The sequence below is a fragment of the Mus caroli genome, chromosome 1, assembly GCF_900094665.2.
Source record: "Mus caroli chromosome 1, CAROLI_EIJ_v1.1, whole genome shotgun sequence".
Classification (NCBI taxonomy): domain Eukaryota; kingdom Metazoa; phylum Chordata; class Mammalia; order Rodentia; family Muridae; genus Mus; species Mus caroli.
The window spans coordinates 121745212-121772643 of NC_034570.1; the positions used below are offsets into that span (position 1 = coordinate 121745212).

At 39.8% G+C, this 27432-nt stretch overlaps 1 protein-coding gene across 1 annotated transcript in view; it reads left to right on the forward strand.

The window, feature by feature from the left end:
* Window positions 1-27432, forward strand: part of Thsd7b (thrombospondin type 1 domain containing 7B) — an 879842-nt gene that overhangs the window by 829598 nt on the left and 22812 nt on the right. Inside the window, exons 18-22 of the mRNA XM_021164520.2 lie at window positions 2743-2884; window positions 4864-4979; window positions 7094-7211; window positions 19831-19976; window positions 27012-27171. Of these exons, the coding sequence (XP_021020179.1) occupies window positions 2743-2884; window positions 4864-4979; window positions 7094-7211; window positions 19831-19976; window positions 27012-27171 (682 nt within the window). The remainder of the gene's footprint in view (window positions 1-2742; window positions 2885-4863; window positions 4980-7093; window positions 7212-19830; window positions 19977-27011; window positions 27172-27432) is intronic.

A 27432-nucleotide genomic window follows, 5' to 3' on the forward strand; every position in this document is an offset into this window, starting at 1 on the left:
GTTAGTTCATAATGTTGTTCCACCTATAGGGTTGCAGATTCCTTTAGCTCCTTGGATACTTTCTCTAGCTCCTCCATTGGGGGCCCTGTGATCCATCCAATAGCTCATTAGAATGCCTTGCAATACATACCAGAGAAAAAGAAGTGATGAAAAATATGACCACTGAGTTTTGACAAAGAGCCAGTAGAAAAAGATAAGAGGAAATAACAATCTCACACTTATTCATATCAAGATAATTTTCATAAAAGGAGTTTCATAAGAGTATTTTCTTTCATTAGAGGACTCTAAGAAGAATTTGAATTATTTATATAAATTCCAATCACCCATGAGGTCCTCTTCAATTGCGTCTATAGATAAGGAATTGACAAGGGAATTAGATGAAATGTTTTATTTCAATATATCTAGATTATCTGAACAGAAAATTAAACCAAAGAGGTAATTTATAGCCATGTAAAACAAATTTACATACTATGAGATTTGATGGTTGAAATCCTAAAAATCTCATCAAATCATACATTATCACTATCCACTTGCCTCCTATGAGTTTAGATGAAGCAAAATATACTATGTGTTATTGTACTACTATAGGTTTTAGATTTCAAGATGTTTCAGACTTTGTATTTTGGCAGTAAAGATACCAACACTTAAAGTCTATGCAAATATTCTAAAGTCTGAAAAATGTTCAAATCAGATTATTGCTGACCTGAAGCACTGTCGATTCATTTGATTTGTGTTTCTGTTTTATCTTCCCTTTTATCCTATGGCTTAAACAAAGCAGATGCTTGGGTCCTGGTATATAGTCACTTATTTCAAACACTGATTACTTTATGAGAAACAAATGCAGCAGAGCCCTAATCTAGAAAGTCTACCAGGATTCTATTGTTTCCCTTTATTTACCAATCAGTTTTTATTCCTCCTCAATGAGTGCATGAATTCAAATTACATGGTAAAGTAGAAATAAATTATTGGTAACCATTAGTGTGGAATTTGTGTGAATATAATTGATTGTTTCTTCTTGATCATATGGATGCAATGTAATACAATTAAATGTAAAATTTTAAATATTAACAGATTATTTGAGTGTGAAATCACATGGATAGCGAAGGTGTTTCAGTTACCTAAACTTTAGAAGATGATGTGTGAATTTTCCCCCACAGTTTACTGTAATCCAACACTGTCATTTTGAATTAACCAAGATTCAGTATGCAAGCTGCAGTTTAGTATGATTCCTGAAGAGGCAAAAGGAAGAAGAAATTAAATGACATCTCAGACATAGAAGTGGCTATTTGGTGATCACAATTCAAACCCTTTTATTCTTCGAGTCTATAAACCTTCCTGGATCGTTCAGGGTCTGGAATTGCATGTTGTGAATGTATTTGTGATATTTATTTGAAAACTGCTTTACATAGTTTATTCCAGGCTTTCACTGGGTTATAAGAGGAGCAGAAGCTGTTATTCCTTGTGCCCTAATAAATTTTTTAAAGAAAAAGAAGAAACAGGATAATAAAGAAATAATATCAATATAAAGAAGGATATATTTAGAACTAAATCCATCAGCAGACCCATGAACATAAGTAAAATTTTCTCAAAAAACAAGAGAGGAATTTAGCATCATTAGACGTGTTCTTGTTGCGGGGGGGTGGGGGGGAGAGAGAGTAAACCTGGATTAAGTTCTCTGGGGAAAGTGAAGAGTAGGGTTTGAAGGACATTTGAAAGAAGGCTGTTGGGGCCTGGCAAACACAGAAGTGGATGCTCACAGTCAGCTATTGGATGGAACACAGGGCCCCCACTGGAGGAGCTAGAGAAAGTTCCCAAGGAGCTAAAGGGGTCTGCAACGCTATAGGTGGAACAACAATATGAACTAACCAGTACCCCGGAGCTTGTGTCTCTAGCTGCATATGTATCAGAAGATGTCCTAGTTGGCCCTCATTGGGAAGAGAGGCCCCTTGGTCTTGCAAACTTTATATGCCTCAGTATGGGGTAAAGGTAAGGCCAGGGCCAAGAAGTGAGAGTGGGTGGGTAGGTGAGTGGGGGGAGGGTCTGGGGGACTTTTGAGATAGCATTTGAAATGTAAATGAAGAAAATACCTCATTTTAAAAAATAAAAGAAAGAAGGCTGTTCCCAGGGAGGAGCTGGAAGCACTTCTATGGGTAGACCAGTTGTATAAGATGTAGCTAATAGATTTCTCTGGCTCCAGCATTATTACATGGCCCAAAACTATGGGAGGACATATAGCACCAGGTGAAGATGATTTTTCAGTAAATCTTTGGATTTGCATTTATACATTTATTTTGAGGGAGTTGGACAAGATTATAGAGATTCATCCCCTTGGGTCAGAGAGCTCCCAAATAAAAAGAAGGTTCTACTTTATCCACATTAATTTTATAATTTATTCATGTGTGTAGCTGTTTATCCTGGGATTTTTTTAAATAATTTTCACATTTTAATATTCTGTGTCATTATTTCTGTTGAACTAGAGCAACTAAAGTCAATTTTTGTTTCATTTAAAGATGAAATATACTGGTTGTTAAATGAAATGAAAATAGAAGAAAATCCAACCTTGCATCACAAAATCATTCTCTCTTCTAACCACAAGCTGTAACATTTGCAGGTGTGGTCACAGCCTCATTGCTGTAACTACGGTTTCCTCTCTGTAACTGTTCTGTGGCTGCATGTGTACGTTTAATGGAATAATTTATCATTCACTGTGTATTCTTGTCTGCCTGCTCTTGCCTTTCATAGTCATGTGACCCCTATGCAATGCAGAGAAGAACTCGGCATCTGCTGAGGCCCTCGCTGAACTCAAGAACTTGTGGGGAAGACTCACAGGTGCGGCCCTGCCTCCTCAATGAAAACTGTTTCCAGTTCCAGTACAACCTGACAGGTAGAGTTGAACCCCACTATGACTCTTTTCCCTGAATACTGACTAACCTGTGTGAATCCTCTCCTGGCACTAGGGAGGGAGAGGACAATATATGTGTAGGACATGAAACACTAAGGACTTAGTTCCAGGTGACTTCATGAAAACAAACATCCATTCATGGCTTGTAGATACATCAAGGCCATGATCTCTGAAGAAGAGCATGGCTTTAAAAGATACTGCAGTAAAGTTTCTTTAGTCTCATGCCTTTCATTATTTCAGTATATTACTCAAATCTACCATATATTTTCCCCCATAGGTATTTTTTTTAATGGGAGTCCTGACCAGTCATGGATATTAGAGAGGTAGAGAAATAGTAAGAATCATATTAGGTGAATTATTTAGTCACTATGTTTGTCTGAGCATGCAGGGCAGTGCCCAAACCAAGAAAGTTGCTACTACACTTACCTCTTCCTATCATCTCCCCACAAGGGGATATGCAAAATTTCACATTCTGAGCTTTCCTCTGTCTTGATCCAGTCACCATCTAAAGGTTCCACTCCCTACTTCTATCATCTTGGAAGTTAAGATTTGGGGATGCGGGACTGGGGCATAAACATAAAGTTGGTGCCATGGCTTAATTGTCTTCTCTTTCATTTTTGTATAACGAATAGTTTTCTTAAGCTGGTCTTTCTTTATTCTTCATACCCCCCTGCCATCCTGCTCTCCAACCCACCCACTCCCAAAGATCATATGACCCTGTCTTCTTTTTATTTATTGGGTATTTTCTTTATTTACATTTTAAATGTTATCTCCTTTTCTGGTTTCTCTCCCTCCCAGAAACACCCTATCACATCCTCCCTCCCCCTGCTTCTGTGAGGGTGTTCCTCTACCCACCCACCCACTCCCACCTCCCTGTCCTCGATTCCACTGGGGCATCTATAGAGCCTTCATAGGACAAAGGACCTCTCCTCCCATTGATGCATTACAAGGGAATCCTCTGTTATATATGCAGTTGGAGCCATGTGTACTCCTTTATTGATGGCTTAGTCCCTGGGAGTTCGGGAGGATGGGTCTGGTTAGTTGATATTGTTGTTCTTCCTATAGAGTTGCAAACCCCTTAAACTCCTTCAGTTCTTTCTCTAACTCCTCTATTAGAGACTCTGCTTTCAGTCCAATGGTTGGCTGCAAACATCCACCTCTATGTTTGTAAGACTCTGGCAGAGCCTCTCAGGAGACAGCCATATTAGGCTCCTTTCAGCATACACTTCTTGGCATCCACCATAGTGTCTGGGTTTGGTAACTGTATATGGGATGAATCCCCAGGTGGGACAGTCTCTGGGTGCCCTTTCCTTCAGTCTCTGCTCAACACTTTATCTCCATATTTGCTTCTGTTAGTATTTTGTTCTAAGAAGGACCTAAGCATGTACACTTTGGTCTTCCTTCTTATTGGACTTCATGTGGTCTGTGAATTATATCCCGGTTATTTGGAGCTTTGGGGCTAATATCCACTTATCAGTGAGTGCATACCATGTATGTTCTTTTGTAATTGAGTTACTTCACTCAAGATGATATTTTCTAGTTCTATCCATATGCATAAGAATTTCCTGAATTCATCATTTTTAATAGCTGAGTAGTACTCCATTGTGTAAATGTATCACATTTTCTGTATCCATTCCTCTGTTGAAGGATATCTGAGTTCCTTCCAGCTCCTGGCTATTATAAATAAGGCTGCTATGAACATAGTGGAGCATGTGTCCTTATTACATGTTGGAGCATCTTCTGGGTATATGCCCAGGAGTGGTATAGCTGGGTCCTCAGGTAGTACTATGTCCAATTTTCTGGGGAACCACCAACTTATTTCCAGACCGGTTATACCAGTTTGCAATCCCACCAATAATGGAGGAGTGTTCCTCTTTCTGCACATCCTCACCAGCATCTGCTGTCACCTCAGTTTTTTATTTTAGCCATTCTGACTGGTCTAAGGTGTCCTCTTCTTGTAGAGTGGAGCACATGCCAGCTGAGTGAAAATGTTTCCTGTGGCCAGGGTGTGAGGACCCGCCTGCTGAGCTGTGTGCGCAGTGATGGCAAGTCTGTCAGCATGGACCACTGTGAGCAGGTAACTCCTGTGGGATTGTGGAAGGGAATCCCTTAACCTTAATCCTCGAGCTTCACACCACCTAACAGGCATTACAAACACTGACAGAAGATATGTTGCAGTTGTATGTCACTGGTTTAGACTTACTCAAAAGAGTAAGAAATGAACTCATTACTTTTAAAAAGTTTTATAATATACCTGGCTTTCAGCAAACTGTTGGGTTTGATGCCTTTACTACTGTGGTGGTGTGACTTCTTATATTGACAGGTGACTCATTTGCTTGTGTGATAAACATGTCTTCTTCAAACAAGATAGATGCTGATCCTGGATGTACAAAACACTGACAATTCCCTTAACAGATAATTGCCAGATGATAAACTGTACAACTGCCTTTTTTCTCTCTCTCTCAATCTATGCAAAAGACCTCCATGCAAATTTTCAAATTACGAGGTTCTGACTTTTTCTAATTTTGTGGACTTTGGAGAAAAGCTACAGTCAGACCCATTCCAGAGAGGCTGACATTCCCTTCTCAGATGTAAATTCAGCATATAGGGACAGCTCAATAGAAATGGGCATATTATCATATTACATGCATCACAGGAACAACTTGCAGAATTGAAGATAGGATGCCAGTAATCACAGGCATCTACAGAAATGTCTGTAACATGTTGACAGGCTAACAAAGCTCTGTCTCAGTTGTTGTAGCAGAGGATTCAGCAGAAATTAGAACAAAGACTTCCTCACCATGCCTAAAACAACCCTAAATATCAGTATTGTCACAATCCCTAGCCAGCAGTGCAGCTGTCATCTCTGACGCTGACTATAAACCATACTGTCCAAGACTGGGCGCCCCAATCCATAGCATTCTGAAAATGGTTCACATTCTGTAGATAACTGTTGGCCAACTGCCGTTGCTTTATTTGAAGACTTTATTTCCTTTAGTCTGTCTCTAATACACTGACTGCCTCAGGAAAGAAGTCAACCATCTACTGCTGTTCTACATAAACAATGGTCACACTCAGACCTGTCCCCACCAAGTTAACATTCCTTCACAGTGCACAAATGAGAATGGTGTTTTAGCTGATAGGAGCACAATGTTGGACTGTAGCAGTTCAGGTGAGCTGCTGATTTTGTTTTTGTCCCTGTTTTGTTTATGAACCCTTTAGCTATTAGTTTTGAGCTAGCTATGTGCAAAAGACATATTTTCTTTTGATGCAAGAAGAGATGTAAATTATTCTTACTAAAAATCAGTTTCCTTGTTTTCTAAATGGCATGTAGCAAACATATATTTAGTGACTATTCATTTAAAGAAGTCCTAAATTATTAATCAAGGTAGCATATCTGTACCACATCAATAGTCACAGATCCCTATATGTTGCTTTCTGTGTTAGTCACTTAGAAAGCCATCATGCTGTGATAACTAATTTTAGCTTTAAGTAGATGTACTCACATTATTTTACATGTGTTAGGTGTCAAAGCTTTCCTAATTAAACATACAATTTACTTGAGTCACACAACACAGACCTCAGTATTCACTCTCTTATTCTTGGGTAATTTGTTCCTTCACTGAAATATCTTCTACCTTGGTCATAATACAATATATAAATTATATCTAAACACTGATTTCAGAGAAGAAAGTAAACTGTCTCATTAATTTGTTGACTGATTAGAACCGTAATTACATTGCCCACTTGGCCATTTGGGATCTCAGAAGTATCATTTATTTTATCCTTGTTCCTATTCTGAGTACTACTAACCTTGCTGGTAATTTTGATCTCTCTGGATACTGTCAGCCCATCTGAAGATGTCTGGATGGAATGATGACATTCCTTCCTACTTTGTTGTTGACTGAACAACATACGAGATCTCTGTGTTATATGACTTGATACTTTCCCAGCCCCTGAGTGTTGGGTCTTTGTTAGAGTTCAGAGCTTATAGTAAGAAATTTTGACTAACCAAATGTCACCAGTGAAATAACAATCGTTGTTTTGGTAGCTACCAATTTATAAGACAATGGATGTTTCTTCTCTCACCACAACATGGAAAGGTTATTTATTACCGAATAAAGAGCACTCTCACCTATGACTGAAAAGCAATCTGGTTAGTATTGAAGGTATATCTCATTGCATTTGCAGCGTAATCTGGAAAAACCCCAGAGGATGAGTATTCCCTGTCTGGTGGAATGTGTGGTCAACTGCCAGCTCTCAGGATGGACGACATGGACAGAGTGTTCACAAACCTGTGGCCAAGGAGGTATTCAGCTTCCCTACTCCTAAAAGTAGCCGGGCAACTGGCAAAAACCATAGTGAACAGATGAAGCTAACACAGGGCTGATCCAGAGAAAAGCAGACCTCTAAGCGCGCTGAGGGATCAGCAAGGGTGGAAGAAATTACTCTAACAGTGGGAGGTCACAGAAGCGGTGGCTAACCTGTGGGTCAGTATCCCATCAGAAGATCCTAAACCCTACCAGTAAAAAACATGGTATGGTGATCGCCATGGTCATGGTGATTTTAGACTATGTATTATGTGAGTGGATCTGGACACAGTGGCTAGAGACTTGTTTCTCCCCATGTATAGACAGGGCTTGTTTCTGTTTCACAGAGTTAATCAATCACATAGGCTGAGAGAGACCCTGGAATGACAACACCATTTCCCTGGATGGTAACATTCTTGTGATGTTCTTGTGAGTTATGCTGGAAGTGGTGTGCCTCTTCTCTTCCTTATGTATTCTATGAGAGAAGGTTTAGTCATTGTTCTACTCCTGAGCAGTAAAGGATAACATGCAAAGGCACTTAAAGGACAGCCTTGCTTGAGAAGATGGCCCTTCAGGGAGAGAGGTAGCCCACACTGTCTGTCTCTCTTGCCTCCTCTGCCCTGCCGCCTCCCTCTGCATCTGCACATGCTAATCCCAGCACACTCCAGGTCAGATCATACTTGGTTCCTCGTTGGCACATCCCCTTACACAGAGCATCTCAGCATCACCACCCCTGCTGCTTCCTGATGACCATGTCCATCATCCCCACCTGATGGCCATCACCCTTGTGGAGTGCTTTAGTCTCCTCTGTCCCACTGCAGCACACTTCATGAGTGGCCAGAAGAATTTCAGCTGTTATTTGTCCTTCCCCTAGATCACAAGTAAGCTCAAAGGGGAGAGGCATCTACAGCCTGCATCTTGTGCCTGAAGGCAGTCCACCCCTCACTGGATATTTTCCTTTCTTACTACCTAAGTAACAAAGATATTTTATTCTCCACACCCAGGAATGTGTCTAACAGGTGGAGACAGAAAATACATTTTGTGTGTGTGTGTGTGTGTGTGTGTGTGTGTTCCTGAAAAGCCTCATTGTGTTACTGAAACAAGTCATTGAGAAGTAGCAGCTCATCATGACATTACAACACCTCACCATTCTATGTAAAACCCCAAAGCAGCTGCCTAGTGTTAAAATGTCACTTTATATGTTCAAGCAGTTTTACTAGTGCAGAGGACTAAGCACACTGAAATTGTCTATCAGAAACCCCACAAACAACCCTCCCAAACTTGAATCCCACTGTTGGAGAAGTGTAGATAATTTCAGCTTCACCCTAAATTCATCTTTCCAAACCCCACAGAGTAATAAACAATTAAAACTTTCAGAAGAAAAGCTATTTTCTAAATTAAAGCCATGCAAGTAGAGAATCAGTTGGGCATCTATTCAAGCTAATTTTTTTATAAATGAGATAATTTCTTGGGGGTGTTATCTCTTAATCTGAAGATAGCTTTATGTTCTAACCTCTTGGGCATAAAACTACACTTTAAAAACTGTCCATAGCCCTGACATCTGGAAAGCCTGCCAGTAATTAAGATGTGAATGTACTCAGGCATTGCTCTGGCCATGTGAGGTTTTGAAAAGTTACTGCCTACTATCCTGGTATCTCCTGGTATCTAACTGTCACAGGAGAAGTAAATTATATCATCTATTTTACTCATTGGATACAATGAGTATGAGACCCCCTTCTAAGAACTTAGAATAAACTGCATGGAACAGGTAAGATCTTGGACAAAGTACACGAACTTCAAAACCCAGCACCCCAGTGGAAAGATGAGTGATGTGACCAACACAGGAATCAGGACTACTAAGTGGTATAGTAAAACTTAAATGGATGGGAAATTACAAGAATCTGTCAGGAGAGGGCAACACTGAGGAGTTGGTATAGTGGCTGTAGTTGAATAGCAAAGGTGTGCCTTAAAACTAGTGATGTTCAACATCTCATTCCACAAGCAGTTTTGACAACTGTTTGTGTTACAAAAGGCTTTAGGTTACAACCTACAGACAGAAATATAAAAATGAGTATCATTCCATTTTTATATGCTTGAACCTGGCCTGAATTTGATATATAAATAAATGAGTAGATTGCACAGTACACAGGGGACTTGTATATGTGAGCTCTGGTTTCCTAAGTACTTCCCCTCAGAGTGTGTGGAAGGAATAGGGGTTAGAGTTACATCCCGACCAGCCTCCAGCTTCCCCAACACTGCAGCTTTCCTACTGCAACCTTGGGGTTCCTTGTCTCCAAACTGTGAAAATTCTGTATTTAAGTCATGCCTTCATCCTCACATGCCCTGGCCTGGAGACAATAAACAGTCAGCACCCATCAAATACAAGCATGCCTGGCACAGACTTATTCTTGGAGCTGGAAAGGTTACATGTTATCACTGGGAAATATCTGCAGACAGACTTGTCTCTGCTAAGCGGTGTGCCAGCATCTGCCTTCTATATGAGCCAGTCTTTTGTCCTGCTGATTGTGGCCAGGGGACAGAGAGGTAAGATGAGATAAAGTGTACACAGGCACATTAAAGAGGGTGAGAGAGTTACCTCAGAGTCAGCCTTCTGCACCTGCAGCTCTGGGCTGACTGCTGCATCAAACGCAGAAGTTCACACAATTACCTCTGTTTATGAATTCACCAGGTTGTTGGCCCAGTGAGCCACGCTTCACTATCAAACTCACAGAATGTCATTGATCTAAGGGAAATTTTGAAATGGGTTCTGACTTTATCTTCCAAGCTCGTGAGCTGCCTCCTTAGTGCACACCTGGAGCTTGTCATATAGTTTTTAATTGTGTTAAAGATTTCAAGGTCAGAACAGTTTGAATCCAATTTCTTTCAGGTTAGAGAGAAACTGATTCTCAGCTTCTCTGAGGGATCTTTTTAGATAGCTCTCCAAGATCAAACCTAGTAATAGAAGAGCTTAATATTTGGATTAGTCATGTTCTTTGTCTATTGAGTTTTCATCGGCTCAGTGGAATAGAGAGCTCCCTACATTTAGCATATCATGAATTATTCATAATTATCACTTAACCAATAAGACTCTAAAAATGTTAATTTCAGAATATGTGGTTTTTTTTTACTATTTTATACTTTTTCATTCAGAGTATGAATTGATATTATTTTTCATGACTAGATAATCCAGCCTGCTACTTGTATTTCCCAGATGTCAAGTAATTTTTTCCCACCTATTTTAGACCATAATGAAAAAAAACTAATTTTGTATGAGTTTGAAAGCATGAGAAATTTTCTTCTTCTTATCATTATCATTTATTATTATTATTATTAATAGATTTCAAGATGTCTAGGCAAATCAGTAACCTTTAATTTAGTATCTGGATAAAATCTGACTGGTGTGGATTTCTTGACTCGGTATAAGACTAATAGTTATAACAATTCAGACTCAGTCTATGGAATAGTTGGTTCATACAACAGGAGGTCAGGAAGCTTTCTGAGAGAATGGAAAAGACTGGGCACAAAGGCCCAGGACCTGGGTTTCACAGCCTGCTTTTCCAAAGGCAAATTTCAGAGCCTTGAAATGCTAGCTTGTCTTTTGTAAGGCGCTATTTTATTCTATAAAATGAGGAAATATCAATGTGGTTTTTTTTTTCTGATACTCATTGATCAAGAATACAATTATCAATGTCAGACGTGTCTTAGTAACTTTTTCATAGTGGTTGTATGATGTATTCTCCTAATTTGCAACTGGGTAGTAGGTGGTAATAGAGCCAGAAAAGAGACACATACTGTAAACTGCAGAGGCTGCATTTGAACCTGGTAGCTCCAAGGTCCCTGTTGTTTTGCTAGTAGCCCTTTAGATTTGATATTATGGAGTTACCTCCTTGAACATGATCTTGGTTTGATGCTACACCACTTTATGAAATTATTATAATATACATATATATTTCAGAATAAGCAGAGGAACTCTTACCTTGGAAAATGGGCTCGTGGGTGCTTTAAGAAATAGGAAGAGGGGAGAATATAATCAAAACACATTATATGAAATTATCAAAGAATTAATATTTTTCTGGAAAAAAAAAAGAAGGACGAGAACCCTCTGAACGCACTCTTCTGAATATGCAATGTATCATCTGTCTTCTAGGATGACAACTATTAATATTATAGACAAGAAATTAATGGCCCTGATGGTCTCTTCAGAAAAGAAAGGACAGAGTAGCTCCTCCAAGATTGCTAAAATTCTTCTCTACAACCTTTGCTCTTTGGACCCCTGGAGGGTTTTTTCCTTCCAATACTTACACAGTCTAAATGCATTATAAGGCCATGCCAGTTTTCATTTGTATTTCACATAGTTGCTGGGATGGTTGAGAACTGAACAGTGAGTAAGCAGTTGAATCACAGTCTAACACCAAAAGCCCACGAAGTGGAATGTCAGGACTTAATCATCTGCCATCCAAAGACCTCTTCTGATACCACAGTCTGTCTTGACCTCTCAGCGGTCTTGTTACTTCCCCCAGTAACTAGCCTCTCTCTTAGACAGATGATCCTGGCTGAGACCAAAGCCACCTGGACTACAGCAGCCTCTGCAGTCTTTATCCTTTCTGAGTTGGGTGTTCTCTATGATAAAAGATGTCTGGGAACTTGAAGCAATTTTCACATGACCCAAGGAATTTCTCTAGAGTTCGAGCCTGTGGGCTGCAGCTTTGAGTGAAGACTTATTCCCACATCTCTCATCTCTAACAAAGCTCAGCGCATGGCCAAGAGCTGGTTGTAAATCACTGCCAGCACTGAAACTTCTCTGCATTGTCAGACATTAGCCCTGCTCCCAAGTTCCTCTCTAGCAATGTCTACATTTGAAATTAATGTAAAAACTGTGGGTGGTGCTTTTTAAAGGACAGCTTCAATCATATTGTAGTACGTGACCACCTGCTTGAAATGGAATGTTTCATATGCAATGAAACTTTGTGTTATTCTTGATATTTACTAGGATGAGTACATAAAACCACATAAATAGTTTTCACAGAAGGGTGCACACATGTTACTATAAGTTAGTTTTTGCTAAAGGAAACTATGAAGAGTATGAATTTGGGTGACAAGTTCATAGGAATTCAGAGGACAGGGTAAATGCAGTATCAATCTTTCTCAAAAGACCTAGCAACTGAATTATAGCACCCAGCACTCATGACAAGGGCCAGATGTGACTGCACGTGCTTTTGGAGTAAAGCAACCCTGTGTTGCAGTACCAATTGTGATTCTTCAAAGATTATGTCATTTCTACAAGCTTCCATTAATCTTAAATACCTTAAATAAGAATAGTAATAGGTATTTCTGAAATGTAGCCCCAGTTCGAGGTCCCGTTGAAGTGATTTGTTTGGTAGACAGATGGAATGCAGACTGGAGAGTTACTGGAAACAGATCAAGGAAGAGAAAGGAGCTAAAGAAGAACAGACATACGATCCCTTTATCAAAGCACATGGTAGCCATGGCCGTCTCCATCCCTCCATAGTGAAGAGTACTTTCCCAGTGATGAGCTTCTCAAGAACAAGCCTTAACCCCAAAGAAGCATGGCGAAGGCCAACAAGATGAACATGACCATCTATCTGCTTCTCTCTTATTTATCTTATCATCTGCTGGTTTTTACTACTGAGCAATAGGAAATAAGCAGGTGCTAAAACCAAGGCTACATCTGCAGAGGTGGGAAGGAGAAAGTGGAAGCACTTTACTCAATTATCTACTGTTTTGGTGCCCATCAGGAAAGACCAGTGTTACCTTGAATTTTGTGGCCCAGTCCCCTGTTACAGGTGATAATTGACCACCTCGTTGGAGATTTCAGCTTCTGGATGATCATTCCACACCAATGATTGCAGTGTATGCTTAAATGATTCTGCTCATGTTATAAATAAATAATGTCTCACTGTGAGGGCAAAGTAAGATATTAGTAAGCACGTTAAAAGGCCAGGTCACTTCATGTTCCATTGCTGCTTCGGTAATATATCTCCATGGCTGCACACTAGGTGCACAGGCATTGATCAGTGGATTCCTGTGGGTTGCTCAGATGTTTCCTATAATTAGCTGTTGGAAGACTGTGGACATCTTTGTCAATGCTTTTTTTGTTATTTTCATTTTTAATCTACCATCCCTTTACCTAGACAAACACTATAGCCTGCTTATTTTCTTGAGTCATATCAAAACTGTCTATAGTTATCCAAAACAGCTAACTCTGCAACTTTGCTTTAGTCTACAGAAAAATTCTTAGTTGAAGCATGCTGCAGGGGACAGCATGATGACAGCTGAGATCCAGTTGGACAAGCAGAGTGGGCAATTGCTGGATATTTTCTCTTTGTCTGAGACTTGTTTTTTAAAAAAGAAATCTTCTTTTATGCCTATATTGAGAAGCATAAGTCCAAACAAGAGAAGGCAGGAACATGCCCAAGGAAATTCCACCTTCTCATTATGGAAGCTTGGGGTACATATGGCAGCACTTTTGCTGTTACCGAAAAAACCCAGCCAGAACATAAGGAATGTGGCAGGTTATGAATTTTATAACTCTGGACACTCTATAAGCAACAAGATAAAGGAATCAACAGATACCATGATTTGTAAATTCATCACAAGCCTCATTCTTAGAAATTATGTAAGAGTATTGCTGAAAACATATATGCAAATAAGAGTATACAGACTGAGCAAGTTATACTTAGGAATATATTATGTATATATATATATATATATATATATATATATATATATATATGAAAGAATTGATGAACAGAAGAAGGCTTATATTTGAAAGAGACCAAGGAAGGGTATGGAGAAAGGTTTAAATGGAGGAAAGAGAAGGGGAAAATATATTATAATCTTAAAAGTTCAAAACATAAATACTTTAACGAGTGTTTACTATATTTTAGATACCTCGTAGAATGTTCACATGCAGTGTGAGATATGCCTAGCTTATTCTCATCATCAAAATGTTCCACACCCAAGTCTTCTTGATATGGGTGTCTATGTCTCTATATGCTGCATAACATTAGGATGCTCATGAGCTTATAAAATCCATTCTCCTTTCCACGGCCTTCTTCTGTTAGCACACCATTCTACCACTGGTCAGGGAATGTGTTAATCAATTCCTAGATGCAGGTGGAATGGGGACCCACAGTAAAGACATTATTGAAAGGGTGGTCTTCACATTCAAGATTCAAAGGAGGCCAAGGCATGAAAAGTGACTGAAAGATCAAAGACTTTATGATCGTGCTACAAATACCAGTCGTGGAAAATGGATTTTCATAGTGTAATCAGGAACTTATGTAAGAAACCTGCACGGCTGATTTATTCTTTATCCCGATGGTGAGCACACAGTCGTAATTATGATCTGTATGGTACTCAGCACTGGATAAACTCAGTTACATACTTCTGAGTTCCAGAAAAAGAATCCCATTTAAACATTTTTTAGTACTTATTAAAAATAATTTCATTTCCATTTAAAAGAGGCTCACTTTTAAATGACATTTCACCAACCTGAATTATCCTCAGATAATAAGGCCCTTAGGTATTCTTAGTTTTATTTTACAGAACAGGAAATTCATGTTCAGAGGACTTTCATACAGTCTCATCATTTTCTAGCTGTTAATTTGAAAGAATTATTTCCAACTACAGATGACTGGTGCCAAGCCCAGTTTCTTTCCACTGTGCCTCAGCTGCTTCAAAAATCTTCTTTCTCCATCCTTGCTGTGATTTTTAATTCCTGTAGTTTGACTATATCTTCCACATTTTCCCTCCCCCAGCAGGATTCATAATCATAAACCTGGTTGTCAAGATTCACCTTGCTTGTGTCTCTAATAATCACTGCTAAGATAAACTGGCTAGGCTGAGGGTTCTATCCAGTCTGAAGTGGATCCTGAGAACCCTGGATCACTGTGCCTTAGTTAGGGTTTTACAGCTGTGAACAGACACCATGACCAATGCAAGTCTTATAAAGTACATTTAATTGGGGCTGGCTTACAGGTCAGAGGTTCAGTCCATTATCATCAAGGTAGGAGCATGGCAGCATCCAGGCAGGTATGGTACAGGCAGAGCTGAGAGTTCTACATCTTCATCTGAAGGCCGCTATCAGAATACTGGCTTCCAGGTAGCTAGGATGAGGGTCTTAAAGCCCATACCCAATGTGACACACCTATCCCAACAAGGCCACACCTACTCCAACAGGGCCACACCTTCTAATAGTGCCACTCCCTGGCCCAAGCATATACAAACCATAACACACTGTAACTGGAGGATCAAGCCACATCATGGTACCTGGTGCCATCTGCATTTCCTCTTGCTCCATTTTCAATTTGAAAGTTCAGAATCAGTGAATCTTTAATTGTAGGAATACAGTGGCTATTCAGTATAATGGAAATATTCTTACCTTAAAAAGAAAAGGTGAAATAATGGGAGTTGGGAGAGTCTGTAGAATCTCCAAGTCTGTTTACACTTCCCTGCCTTCACTGGAAATGCTTATGTTTAACCTTAAACAACCTTGAAGAACAAGGTGTCTTAAATAAAGATTTACTATACACTTCTTGCTGTTGATGGGCACATTCAAAGATCGCATCTCTATACCTTGATAGCAACAGAGAGTGTAAGCCCTGTGGTTATGCTCCTGATGACTGGCCTTAGGGTTTCATTGTTTAAAATTAACATCATCATTATTTATAATAGTCTTATGAATTCTTTGAGAATTTCATACAATGTCACTCTTGCCCAACCAACCCTCATCTCTCCATCCCTTCCTCCTACAAGGCCTTCCAACCCACCTCTATGTCCTTCCCACAATGTTTCCCATCTACTCCCACCTCCTCACCACCCCCCAAATTCATATACTCTTTATTTTGTTTTAAAACTTGCAAGTGCAATTTGAGCTGCATAATATGGATCTATACCAGAGTAAGGTTGATCTAACAGGGAACACACCCTCAAAGAAAACTAACTCTCCTTCCCCTAGAAACTATCCACAGCTCCTCAGTTTGCATGAAGAGGGCTCAGGAGTACCTTCCCTCCCTGCTAGAATATCATTTAGCTTGATTTATTGCAAATCACCACTGCTGCTCTGAGTTCATGAAGGTAGACATCTTATCATGTTGAGAAGATACTGGTTCACTCTGATCTTCTTTAACCTCTGGTTGTTGTCATCTTCTTAGGATCCATGATCCTTAGGGGAAGCTGTAATACAGATGTCAGATTTGTGACTGAACACTTCACCATTTTTTATTCAATGCACTTTGATCAGTTGTGAGGTTCAGCATTAACCACCATAATCCACTTGCTATCTTCACTGATAAGGTATGAGAGATTCACTAATCTATAGTTAGAGCCATATGAATTTATTATGTTCATTTAGTTGAATAATCTTGGCCTGAAAGCTCCCTAAGCATTTGTTCTTGGCCAGAATTACAGTGTGGGCTGTATGTTTCTTCCTGTGGAATGGGCCTGAAATCCAATCAGAAAGCGACTGTGAAGCTCCGTAACACTTGGATCACTACTGCAATCCTGGGAATGACTTGCCTCACTGGTCACTTGTAGTTCATGATGTTTGCAGTTGAGTAAGACTGTTGGTGACTTCTCTGCCTTCACCCCCTCCACCCGACCAAACTACACAGCACCTTCTGTTACTATGGAAACTAACCAACAAGGAGGAAGCTCCCTGATCTATACCAATCCAATTTCTCAATATTCTAAAGTCAATGTGTACAATATCTTCAGCAAGAAGATCTTGCCATCAAGGTCCAGTAGGCAAGTAAGAAGAGTGGCAGTAGTCTGTATTATTGGGGTGGGGGAGGTGGTGAGGGGTCCTCTGGGATACACATAACCAACAACGCAAGGGAAGGAATCACAATTCTAACACTAAGCTTTTTATTTGACAACTTAGGGTACTGGGATAAATGTTTCTCCTGTGTAAGTTAACTTTAATTAAACAGTTTTATATGGATACAAATACAGTGTGTGTGTGTGTGTGTGTGTGTGTGTGTGTGTGTGTGCTAGTGCACACACAGATGATAAAATAGTAGGTCTCCAAATAGCTCTCTCAAACATCCTTCAAATTATTTCCCTAACTCCTCCTCTCTCCCATGCTATTCTCCCTTATTTCCTCACCTAAAACTCCTTCCCCATTATTCCCCCTTTTCTATTTGTATCACCTTTAACACCATCAATTTTCCCTTTGCACATACTAGATTTCTTCCACTTTCATCTACAACAGAAAATACCTGCCACTTGAAGGGAAATAAATAAAATTATTCTAATTATTCTATTGGCCATCAGCACAGCAACTTGATAGCTGATAACAAGTCCAGAGTTATTTGGTCATGATAAAATATAGTATTTTATCACTACATCATAAATATAATTACAAAACCAGAAAGCAATGCAACTATGATACATTAGGTAATACGTATTTTGGCCAATAAAATTAGCAGGGAATGTAAGTGTGTGCAGTTGTTGATCAAATGTCATATGAAATCTTGACCCAACTATGTCCATAAGCTACAGATAGCATTTTATAAATGAGGCCTACCTTATAGCTTGACTTTAATGGTTCTGTGAAATTCTAAATGCATATACAGGATCTGTGCTCAAGATGCACACTAATTCAGCAATCCCATATCATCACCAACACAGATTCCTTTGTCAAATGGAAAAGGTTCCTTTGGTAGCTCCCTAGTCCTCCTTTGTAGTTGTCACTCCCAGTCTCTTGCAGTTTCCACCTGGCAGCAGAGTTGAAGCATCCTAGCTGTGACTCTTATTCTCCACGTGATTAGTGTTCAACTTTAGGCAACTAACCCCTGTGCTTTGGGATTTATTTTTCTTACTTTTAATACAGACAAATAATAAAATTTTTCTAGGATTGTTCAATTATATGAGTCAGTACATATATAAGATGTTTGGAATATCGTCAAGTACATGGTACCACTTCAATAAGTGATTTGATAGTATTAACATACATTTTAGATAACCTAATGTAATATTTTTTAATATGAAATAAAAACATAACCAATTGAGGATTTTTAGTGACACTATCTTTTTGTGATAACACAAGGTTTTACTCATGCTAGGCAGGTGCCCTACCATTGATCTATGCCCCCAGTCCTCTCAATAAGTACCCTTTTAATTTAGTACTTAATGTATAGAGTAGTGGTAGTGACAGGGCTCAGCCACCAAATAATTTAGATTCTTAGGAACAACCAGTTTTCTTTAAGTTTCTTCAACTAGAGATATATTTGACCCCAAAATCTGTGATAAAACTCGATTGACAGTGATCGATCTGATCCTATGAAAGTATGCAACCCCACGCTTTCAAGGGAAAGCTAGGAAAACACGGTTCTCATTCTCTTTGGATATACATGTAGGATCCTTCATGTTTTCTAAAGACCCCAGGATTTTCTCTAGATCTTTCTTCCCTTCCTCACAATTGTTCTAGCCCCAGATCCTCAGATTTGGTCACCCCTACCCTTCCATACACAGCACCCTCTTCTCACAGTGCATCAGCTTAGGGCTTTTCTGTTTCAAGTTCAACTTTTCAAGAATACTGCCTCTGAGTCATTCTAGCATCGGGGGGCAGGGGATGCTTCAGTGCATACTCCCATAAAACTGATTTTTTTTAACATGTCAAATATACTATCATAATTCACTTTGTAGCCAAGAAATATATTCACAGATAAGATAAATTGTTCCAGATAACAATTAAACTAAATGTGTCTGAACTCATCAGTAAGAAAACCAGTAATAAGGGGGCCATGGAAAGAGAAGAAGGGACTCGCCTGAACAGTTGGTGCCACTCCATTCACATTGGCTTTGAGCTTATCCTGGAAATGCTTCTGCGATGGGAAGAGACACTGTTATTTCCTTAGCTGCTCATAAATTCACCCTTTTATTCCACTGTGACATGGAGTGCCTCTGTTTGAATATATATATACCTTTAAGCATCATTGGTTCCTCTGCATAAGCCAACCTTCAATTTTTCCTTATGCTCAGTGAAGGGAGAAATAAATGGATCCACACACAAACTTTAGGAAAATTGTCTGTGCTGAATTAACTAAGGAAAACTGAGAACCTTGAGAAGTGACCTTCCTGTGGAATGTCTTAGAGTAACTTGGCTTATGTGGCATTCATACCTCACTAATTTAGACCCTAACAGACCAAAAAAAAAAAAAAAAGATACTCTTTTCTCTATTTGTGTCTAGTATTTGTACCTCTGTTAGAAGCAGAACATATATATGGCTATCTTACCACTATAGCTAATGCATAGCAAGATGTCTTGATCAAATAAAGATGAATGAATTAAATATTTGTTAAGGAAATTAGCATTATAGCACTTATAATAACAGCCTGTTTGACAGATACAGAATTCAGACCTAAAAACTGATGTAAAGATGGGTAGGATTTCAGATCTTTTGAAACATCAATCTTGAGAATAGTTTTATGTCTCTAGAAATCTACATTGAAATGGCAGAAACCAGAGAGTGAATGAGGCAGGACAGAGTTCCATGTCATATAATGAAGACTTACACATACAAGGCAACAATTCTTCTCTCTATTTCCAAGCTAAACTTTAACCAATAACTGACACCTCCCTTATTATTTTAGGTCGCATGAGCCGGACTCGATTTATCATTATGCCAACCCAAGGAGAAGGTCGACAATGCCCCACAGAACTCACCCAGCAGAAACCCTGCCCAGTGACACCCTGCTATAGTTGGGTCCTTGGCAACTGGTCTGCATGTAAATTGGAGGTAGGTCATGCCATGACACTTAGAGAATACTTCTCAGTCTGTGCAAAGCACTTGTCTCATCAAATACAGTGATTAAATAAATTACACAGCACCAGGTTCTGGGCACATGCTATTTTTAACGTAACGGAGAACATGGAAAAATGTAAGCAAGTGAGTTAGTTTCACACAGAGTGACACTGCTAAGAGTCTAAACAGCCATTCATTAGACACTGATTATAATAAGCTAGGTCACAAAACTGCCAATATCGTCAGCATCCTCAAGAATTCTGTGTTTTTTATTCCTTTGCTTGCTGAGAATATTAAAGAATTCTTTAATTAAGCAAAACCCTGACTCTGTAGAAATGCACAGCTTGCTTTAGATTGTGTCTCTTGAAAGTTAACTTTCAGCTTTGACAATGCCTTGCAAATAGACAGAGATGACAAGGGGGTGAAAGCTATATTCTAACATTATTACACTAACCAAGGTTACTACCCTTCCTCACTAATTGCTTTTTTATTGGCCTGAGCTATAAATGCTGAGTGACATCATCCTATGTCACAGACCCTGAGCTTGTGCTTGATCAGCAAAGATCTGCTACTGTGTGCTCTCTCTGGCTCCTGACTTAAGTAAAAGTGCATTGATTTTCTTTATTTCTGCCTTTTACTAGTTTATCCTTCAGTTCATATTCTGGAGCATATTTTAATTAAGCAACAATAATTTTGACTACACATTAAGAAATCTCCCCTGAGTGTTCTCATAAAGATGTTTAGTGCCCCTGCCCTGGATGACCATGTTGAGCAGCTTGGTAATCCTGCTGAAATTAAATGCCCGTGTTTCTTAACAGGTCTCAGAGGAGCAGAGTGATATGGTCCACTTGTTCCCTGTTCCTGTTTTGTCTTGTTTTGTGTTTTGAAGATAAGGTCGTCATGCAAATTGATGAATTCAGAAATAACCTAATGACTCTAAGTCTACTCGTCTGAAGATCTCTCTGAAGTCTTTGGCAATCTGAAATATTATCTGAAATGACTGAAATCGAGAAAAAGGATAAGATAGTTCCCTTATAATTATGATAACTTTGAAAGAGCAAATAGGGAGTATAAGGAGCCATTGTGGGACCAGGGTGAGAAGAGTTAACAAAACCAGAAGGCAGAGGGTAAGAAAGAGGGAGAGACTTGGAGACAGAGAATGGCTACACTCCAAGCCTTACCCAGCATGCACTTTTGTTCTATCTGCCTTTGCACCTTCTCTTTCCCTTCTCAGGTATCAGCAGCTTTTAGTCTTTGATAAAGTCCAGCAATTTATCTCACAGGATCATGTTGGACAAATGCCCAATGGAAGCTGTTAGCTGTTCATGTTCACCTTCTGCTAGAACCACAGGGACAAAGATGAGTGGTGACCATGGTGTGGGTGCAGGGTAGTGGCTTCCCTGCTGTGGTACTAATTTAGATGCCCCAGGGACACATGGGAGCAATAGTTGGTTTTTGCCTCAGTAAACAGTAAAACTGCTTCAAATGCTAGACAGGCTGAGTCCTACCTACCAGCACTTAGTCAGGATGTCCTTACTATAGTTCACTTTATGCTTGGGTACCTACCTACACAGTCAATGTTCTTTCCCATGAGTCTGCAGTGGATTTGAAGCTGGTTAAAGACCTTGCAATCACTGACAGAAACAGATGCAGAGACCAACAGCCAAACATAGGCAAAACTCAGTGATTTCTGCAGAAAAGGGGGAGGAAACCTTGTAGGAACCAGAGCAGTCAGGGATATCACAAGAAAACCCACAGAACCAACAAATGTGGACTCACATGGGCTCACTAAAAGGGAAATGACAGCCAGGGAGCCTATGCGGTCTAACCTAGGCCCTCTGCATGTATGCTATAGTTCTGTAGCTTGGTCTTTTCATTGGATTCCTTAACATAGAGAGCAAGGGTTCTTTCTGATGGTTTTACTTGCTTTGGGGACCCATTTCCAACAACTGAGTTGCCTTGCCAAAGTGAAATGAGGTTCCTAGTCTACTACAACTTAATCTGCCATGTTTAGTTGATATCCCCGGGAAGCCTACCCTTTTCTGAAGAGAAAGGAAGAAAGAATGGATTTAGGGTGGGGTGAGAGTGGAGACTGGCAGGAGAGAAGAGAGGGGAAACTGCAGTAGAGACTTAATGTATTAAATATATGAAAATAAGTAAAGTTTAAAAAGCAGCAAAAAGTAAAATAAATAAAATAAAGGCGCTGCAATCACACACTCTTAGCTGCTGCCTTCCTCCATTTAGTGGATAAAGCCAGTCACTTAAAAGCAAAATAACTCAAAAGAAAAACTGTAATTAAAGCAGAGGTGCAAAAGAAAAGGCCCAGGGCAACCCCTGGCCGACTGTCCTGAGTTCCCAATGTATCTGACTTCTCTGAAGCCTGCTAATTCTTTGTGAAACAAAATACTCCTGATCTTGTCACTAAAGGGTCTCTTCTTAAATATGTAGCTAAGTTTTTGGCATTGCTGACTAAAATACATGCAGACCTTTCACACAAAGGAAGACTAACTCTCCCCCAACACTTCCCTACTTCCCCTGTCTGGGCGTGTTCTAACCCATTGGGGAATAGTGTGTCAATGGCTGCTTGACTTCTGGAAGTGTCAGGCAACAATAATGGAAGCTTGCAAATGGTACTGTGGATGTGACAAGACTGCCTCTGTTTTTCATAGAGAGACATTAGCAAAAAAAAAAAAAAAAGAAAAGAAAGGAAGGAAGGAAGGAAGGAAGGAAGGAAGGAAGGAAGGAAGGAAGGAAGGAAGGAAGATATGCTCACCTTCAGAACCTGTTAGCTCTACCTAAGTTCCTCAGCCACTAACGTCTTTTCATGAAGAGTTGAGATCCTGGAGTCTAGCAAACATAACATTGTTCACAGTTCTGGCAAGTTTTAGTTGGGTTTCTCCCCACCCCCACCCCCACCCCCACCCCCACCCTCACCCCCACCCCACCCTTGCCAATTATCTAAATGCTCAACACATCATTTTCTTATCTAGCTTATGAGAGTAGCCAATAGGCTGAATCCTGGGTGATCTCGCCATCAATTTTAACACCTTCAGACGCTCCAGTCCTTCATACAAATTGCTGTAGTATTTAAATATAACCTATATCTTCATTTCAGTATACATTAGTATTTCTTCATTAATTGTTTGCTAATTATTAAGTTATAAGTGATATGAAAACATTTGTTATACAGCATAAGAAATAGTGACAAGGGAAAAGAACTATGCAATTTCAGTCTGGAAGTATTTTATTTTTACAAAAATTTTAGTCTTCAATTGGTCAAATCTGAAACTGGATAACGTTGATTCTTGTAGATATTTTTAAATATCATATGAAATACTTAGCATAGTGCCTAATATAAATTAAGAGCTCAGTGAAATGTATTTGCTACCATAAATTTGATTAAACTGCAGTTATGTTTATTAGTGTCATCTGACCACATCTGGTAGAGGGGAAAATTCAATGTATACCAAACTCCACTAGTAATCAAAGCAGTGCAGTGGGTTGCGGAATGCTCTCTGGTTACCATCTTGCTCCAAGAAGCTGGGGTCTGCCTCCTGACTGTAGTGTGTAAATTCTGTACAGGGGAGCTTTGCCTCATGAATGAAAGTGTCATTCTGATGCTGATTTCTTTTCATATAGTAGCTGTCCTTAAAAGTGTAAGAGATTAAGGTTGAATATGGGCTGATCCCAGGATACACATCACGAGCTGATCACTGTTTATCTTGGTTTTTAAGATGATCCCCAGTGCAGGCTCGTTTCCTGCACCAATACACAAGCTGCCTGATGGAATAAAAAAAAAAAAAAAAGCCCTCATCAATTCATCCCCTCAGTTGAAGGTATCAGGTTTTTGAAAGCCTACATCTGCTGCAGCATCTTTAGACATGTTAGACATCTTTAGACATATAAAGTCCTTATACTCACTTACACAATCACACCTAGAAAATTCAGCAAAGCCATCTTCAAAATACTAAGTTATGAAGGAGCACTCCCCACCAGAAAGGAACTTGTGTTTATTCTTGTTATTTTCCATCTTTGGCAGTGAGTTTTTATTAGAACATTTGTTTTGAATGTTATGCTGTGAGTTGATATTAAACTCCTCTCCAAAATGGCATCTAGGCCTAAAACTATGGTACTTTTCATAGATAAATACTGCAAGAGAAGCAGTGATAAGACCTTGATAGATCTGGTTTGGGATATCACTCTGCTGTGGAGTGTCTCGGCTTCATAACTCTTATATTGAAGACTGTCTGCTGATTTAAGAGAAGAGGGATAACCGTGGGGGGGGGGGAGTTGGAAGGTTCTGTCCTCATGAAAGACCTGAGGGAGCTGTCCTATTGCCACTGAGGACATGTAGAAGTCCCATCTATAATGAACTACTCATTTGCGCCTTAATCTTGAATATCTTAAACTCCCATGAGCAGTTTGTATCCACCACTTATAAATTACTCAGCCTAAGGTATTTTGTTATAGTAGCATGATCAGACTCCTCAATCAACCAACTATAATTGCTATTAAGTTTTTATTATCTAATAAAGTGTTGTTATAAATAATAAATTGGTGTTGCCAATTTATATACTGCCTTAGAGTCTTTGTGCTTTAAACTGCTGTACTTTAAATTCCCCAAAATTGAAACTTTCATTTTTTTGCCAGTTGACCATTTTATTTATCCTCCAAGATCCCCAGACGATATATGAAATTTTATAATATTGAACCTAGCATTTAGTATGATTTTCCTATACATTAGTGCCTATAATAAAGTGTATTTCTAAGTTGCACACACTGGGAGAAGAGTAGCCTATAAGTGATTAGAACAAGAACTAAAGCCATGGATTCCCTCCAGGTACACTCCTTGGTGGGTGGTCTAGACTCTGGGAGAACTTGGTGAGATACATGATTCCAGAGACATATGTAGCAGAGGATGGCCTTAGTTGAAAGCAATAGGAGGGGAGACCCTTGATCCCGGGGAGGTTTAATGCCCCAGCATAGGGGGATGCAGGAGCGATGGGGCAGGAGAGCATGAGTGGGTGGGGAAGCACACTCATACAAGCAAAGCGGAGGGGGAGGGCAGATATGGGATAGGGGGTTGGTGGTGGGTTAACCAGGAAGTGGAACTTCATTTGAAATATAGACAAATGGAATAGTAAATAAATAAATAAATAAATAAAACAAAGACTACAATATAGACCCAGGAGATTACATTAGTTCCTTGCTCTTTTGAACCATTATTAAATACATAAAGCCTACAAGAACGCAGGCATTGTTACATCACAATATTTGATCTGATGACCAGGATGACTGCCACATGACTGACAGGCAGTGGGAACAGTCTGAACCTGTTCAAAAACTGGTGATTCATATTTTGCCTGAGACAGGATGGGGCAGAAATAACCCATCATGTTCTTGAGAATGGCATAAGTTAAACACTTATGAAGCTTATTTCTGGAATTTAATGCTTTTGGATCACAGTTAACTATAGCTAACTGAATTCTCACTACTGCATGTTATTATCCTTGACTTGCCTTGTGTGGAAAGCACCCAAGCTGGTGGTCTGTGCCATCTTTTCTCTCTGGCAGCCACCATGAGCTCCCTTGATGCCCTGAAGCTTGAAACCTTGCCTGGCGAATGCCAGCTGGCCCATAGGGGACAGACACCTACTCCATGCCCAGAATCAATGATATCCTGACTACTTGGACTGGCACTTTTATCATTTTGCACTTCTGCTTCTGCAAGAGCTGTAGTGTCTCCAAAGTCCAGGCACTGCAGTATTTATCCTCTGTAGATAAGAAGGACCAAGAAAGGGATTCCTATTGTAGAGGGTTGTACATCTATCATCTAAATGAAGCCATAGTCTCATTCCCTGCCCTGCCTCTTCACAGAAAAGACATACAGGGTAATCAAAATAACAAAAGGAAATAGAAAACTAGCTCTCTACCAGTTTGGGGACTTAATAGACATGAATTAAACGTGGTTATATAGGAAAATTGATACCAGAATGAATACTGGTCAGTGGACATAGGATTCACAGAGTGTCTGGCATTACGAATGCCTCCCCTGTACCTCGGATCCTTTATCTGTATGGGTAGTATTGAGGTATGGGATGCCACATCTGGATGGCATTATGAGTGACCCCAACACATTTGCAGTTGCTTGTGACATCGAAGCCAGTGTGTTAAGTAAGTACGACCTGGGTTTTCTTTCCTTCCTTTTTTGCTTTAGTTCTATCTGGACCCCCCCCCCCTCCACTGGCATTCTAGCACAGAGCATCCTTTACCTTAAAGCTCCACCTCCAGCTCTGCTTCCTAGGTATATGTGAGCTAATGTAGCTGTCAGCTGAAGTCATCCAAATGTCCAAAGAACTTCCTTCTGAGAGACCAACACCTTATCAAAATCCTGGTGAAGATACCCATCTCCTGAGTGTCTGCCAAAATCTTTAAGAACAGGATAATTTCCCTCAGCAGACACTTGGGCTCTGTAACCACCAAGCCCTTTAACTCTCCATTTCTGTTTCTATGAGGCACTGTATGAATGTCCCTTGTTGCCCAGCTTTCTGAGTGACACTGGCCTGAAACATCCTCAGAGCATTTTACTCAGGACAGGTGCCAAGCTGGGAAAAATCACTTTGAAGAGCAACAGAGAAAAATCAGTTTTATTTTATTCCCAACTGATCCATGCGAGAAAAGAAGAACCAAATTCGACAACGAAAAAAAATTAGGAAAATTAAAGAGAAATTCCTACCCTGGGGCTGTGCATGTTCTCTGGGAGATGCTTGTACATCAGACTATGTTCAGAGAGACAAATCATGCATTTTCTCTCATTTTGGCATTTATATCCATGTCTTATACTGGGGACGTAACATCTAAAGCACGTGTTTGTGTTTCTACGTCACTTCCCCTGTCAACCCCTGAAATTCAGTGATGCTTTGTGGTCATGAGGGAATTCTAAAAAGAGGGAAGATGCTGTGTATCCTGAGGGTTTCCTTGGAGACTCTGACTATTTGGCTAATTCTGGGGGCATCCTTTCTTCTCTTAGGGCGGAGATTGTGGAGAAGGAGTCCAGGTGCGCAGCTTCTCCTGCGTGGTCCACAATGGCTCAATATCCCACACAGCTGTCCCTGTGGAGGAGGCCCTGTGTGGAGAAGTACCCTTCCAAGAAGGAATCCTGAAGCAGCTGTGCTCTGTGCCCTGCCCAGGTGTGCAATGAGCAGCACCCCCCGATGGTGATCTCGTTTAATTTTTATTTACACTGATATTTTTTTACCTTCAAAAAGCTCTCGTATATCAATATTGAATTAATTATTTGATTTAATGTTGTTTGGACTGTGGGTATAGAAACATTTTAAAAGACACTAAGTGAGGGAGAAAGAAAGAAAGAAAGAAAGAAAGAAAGAAAGAAAGAAAGAAAGAAAGGAAGGAAGGAAGGAAGGAAGGAAGGAAGGAAGGAAGGAAGGAAG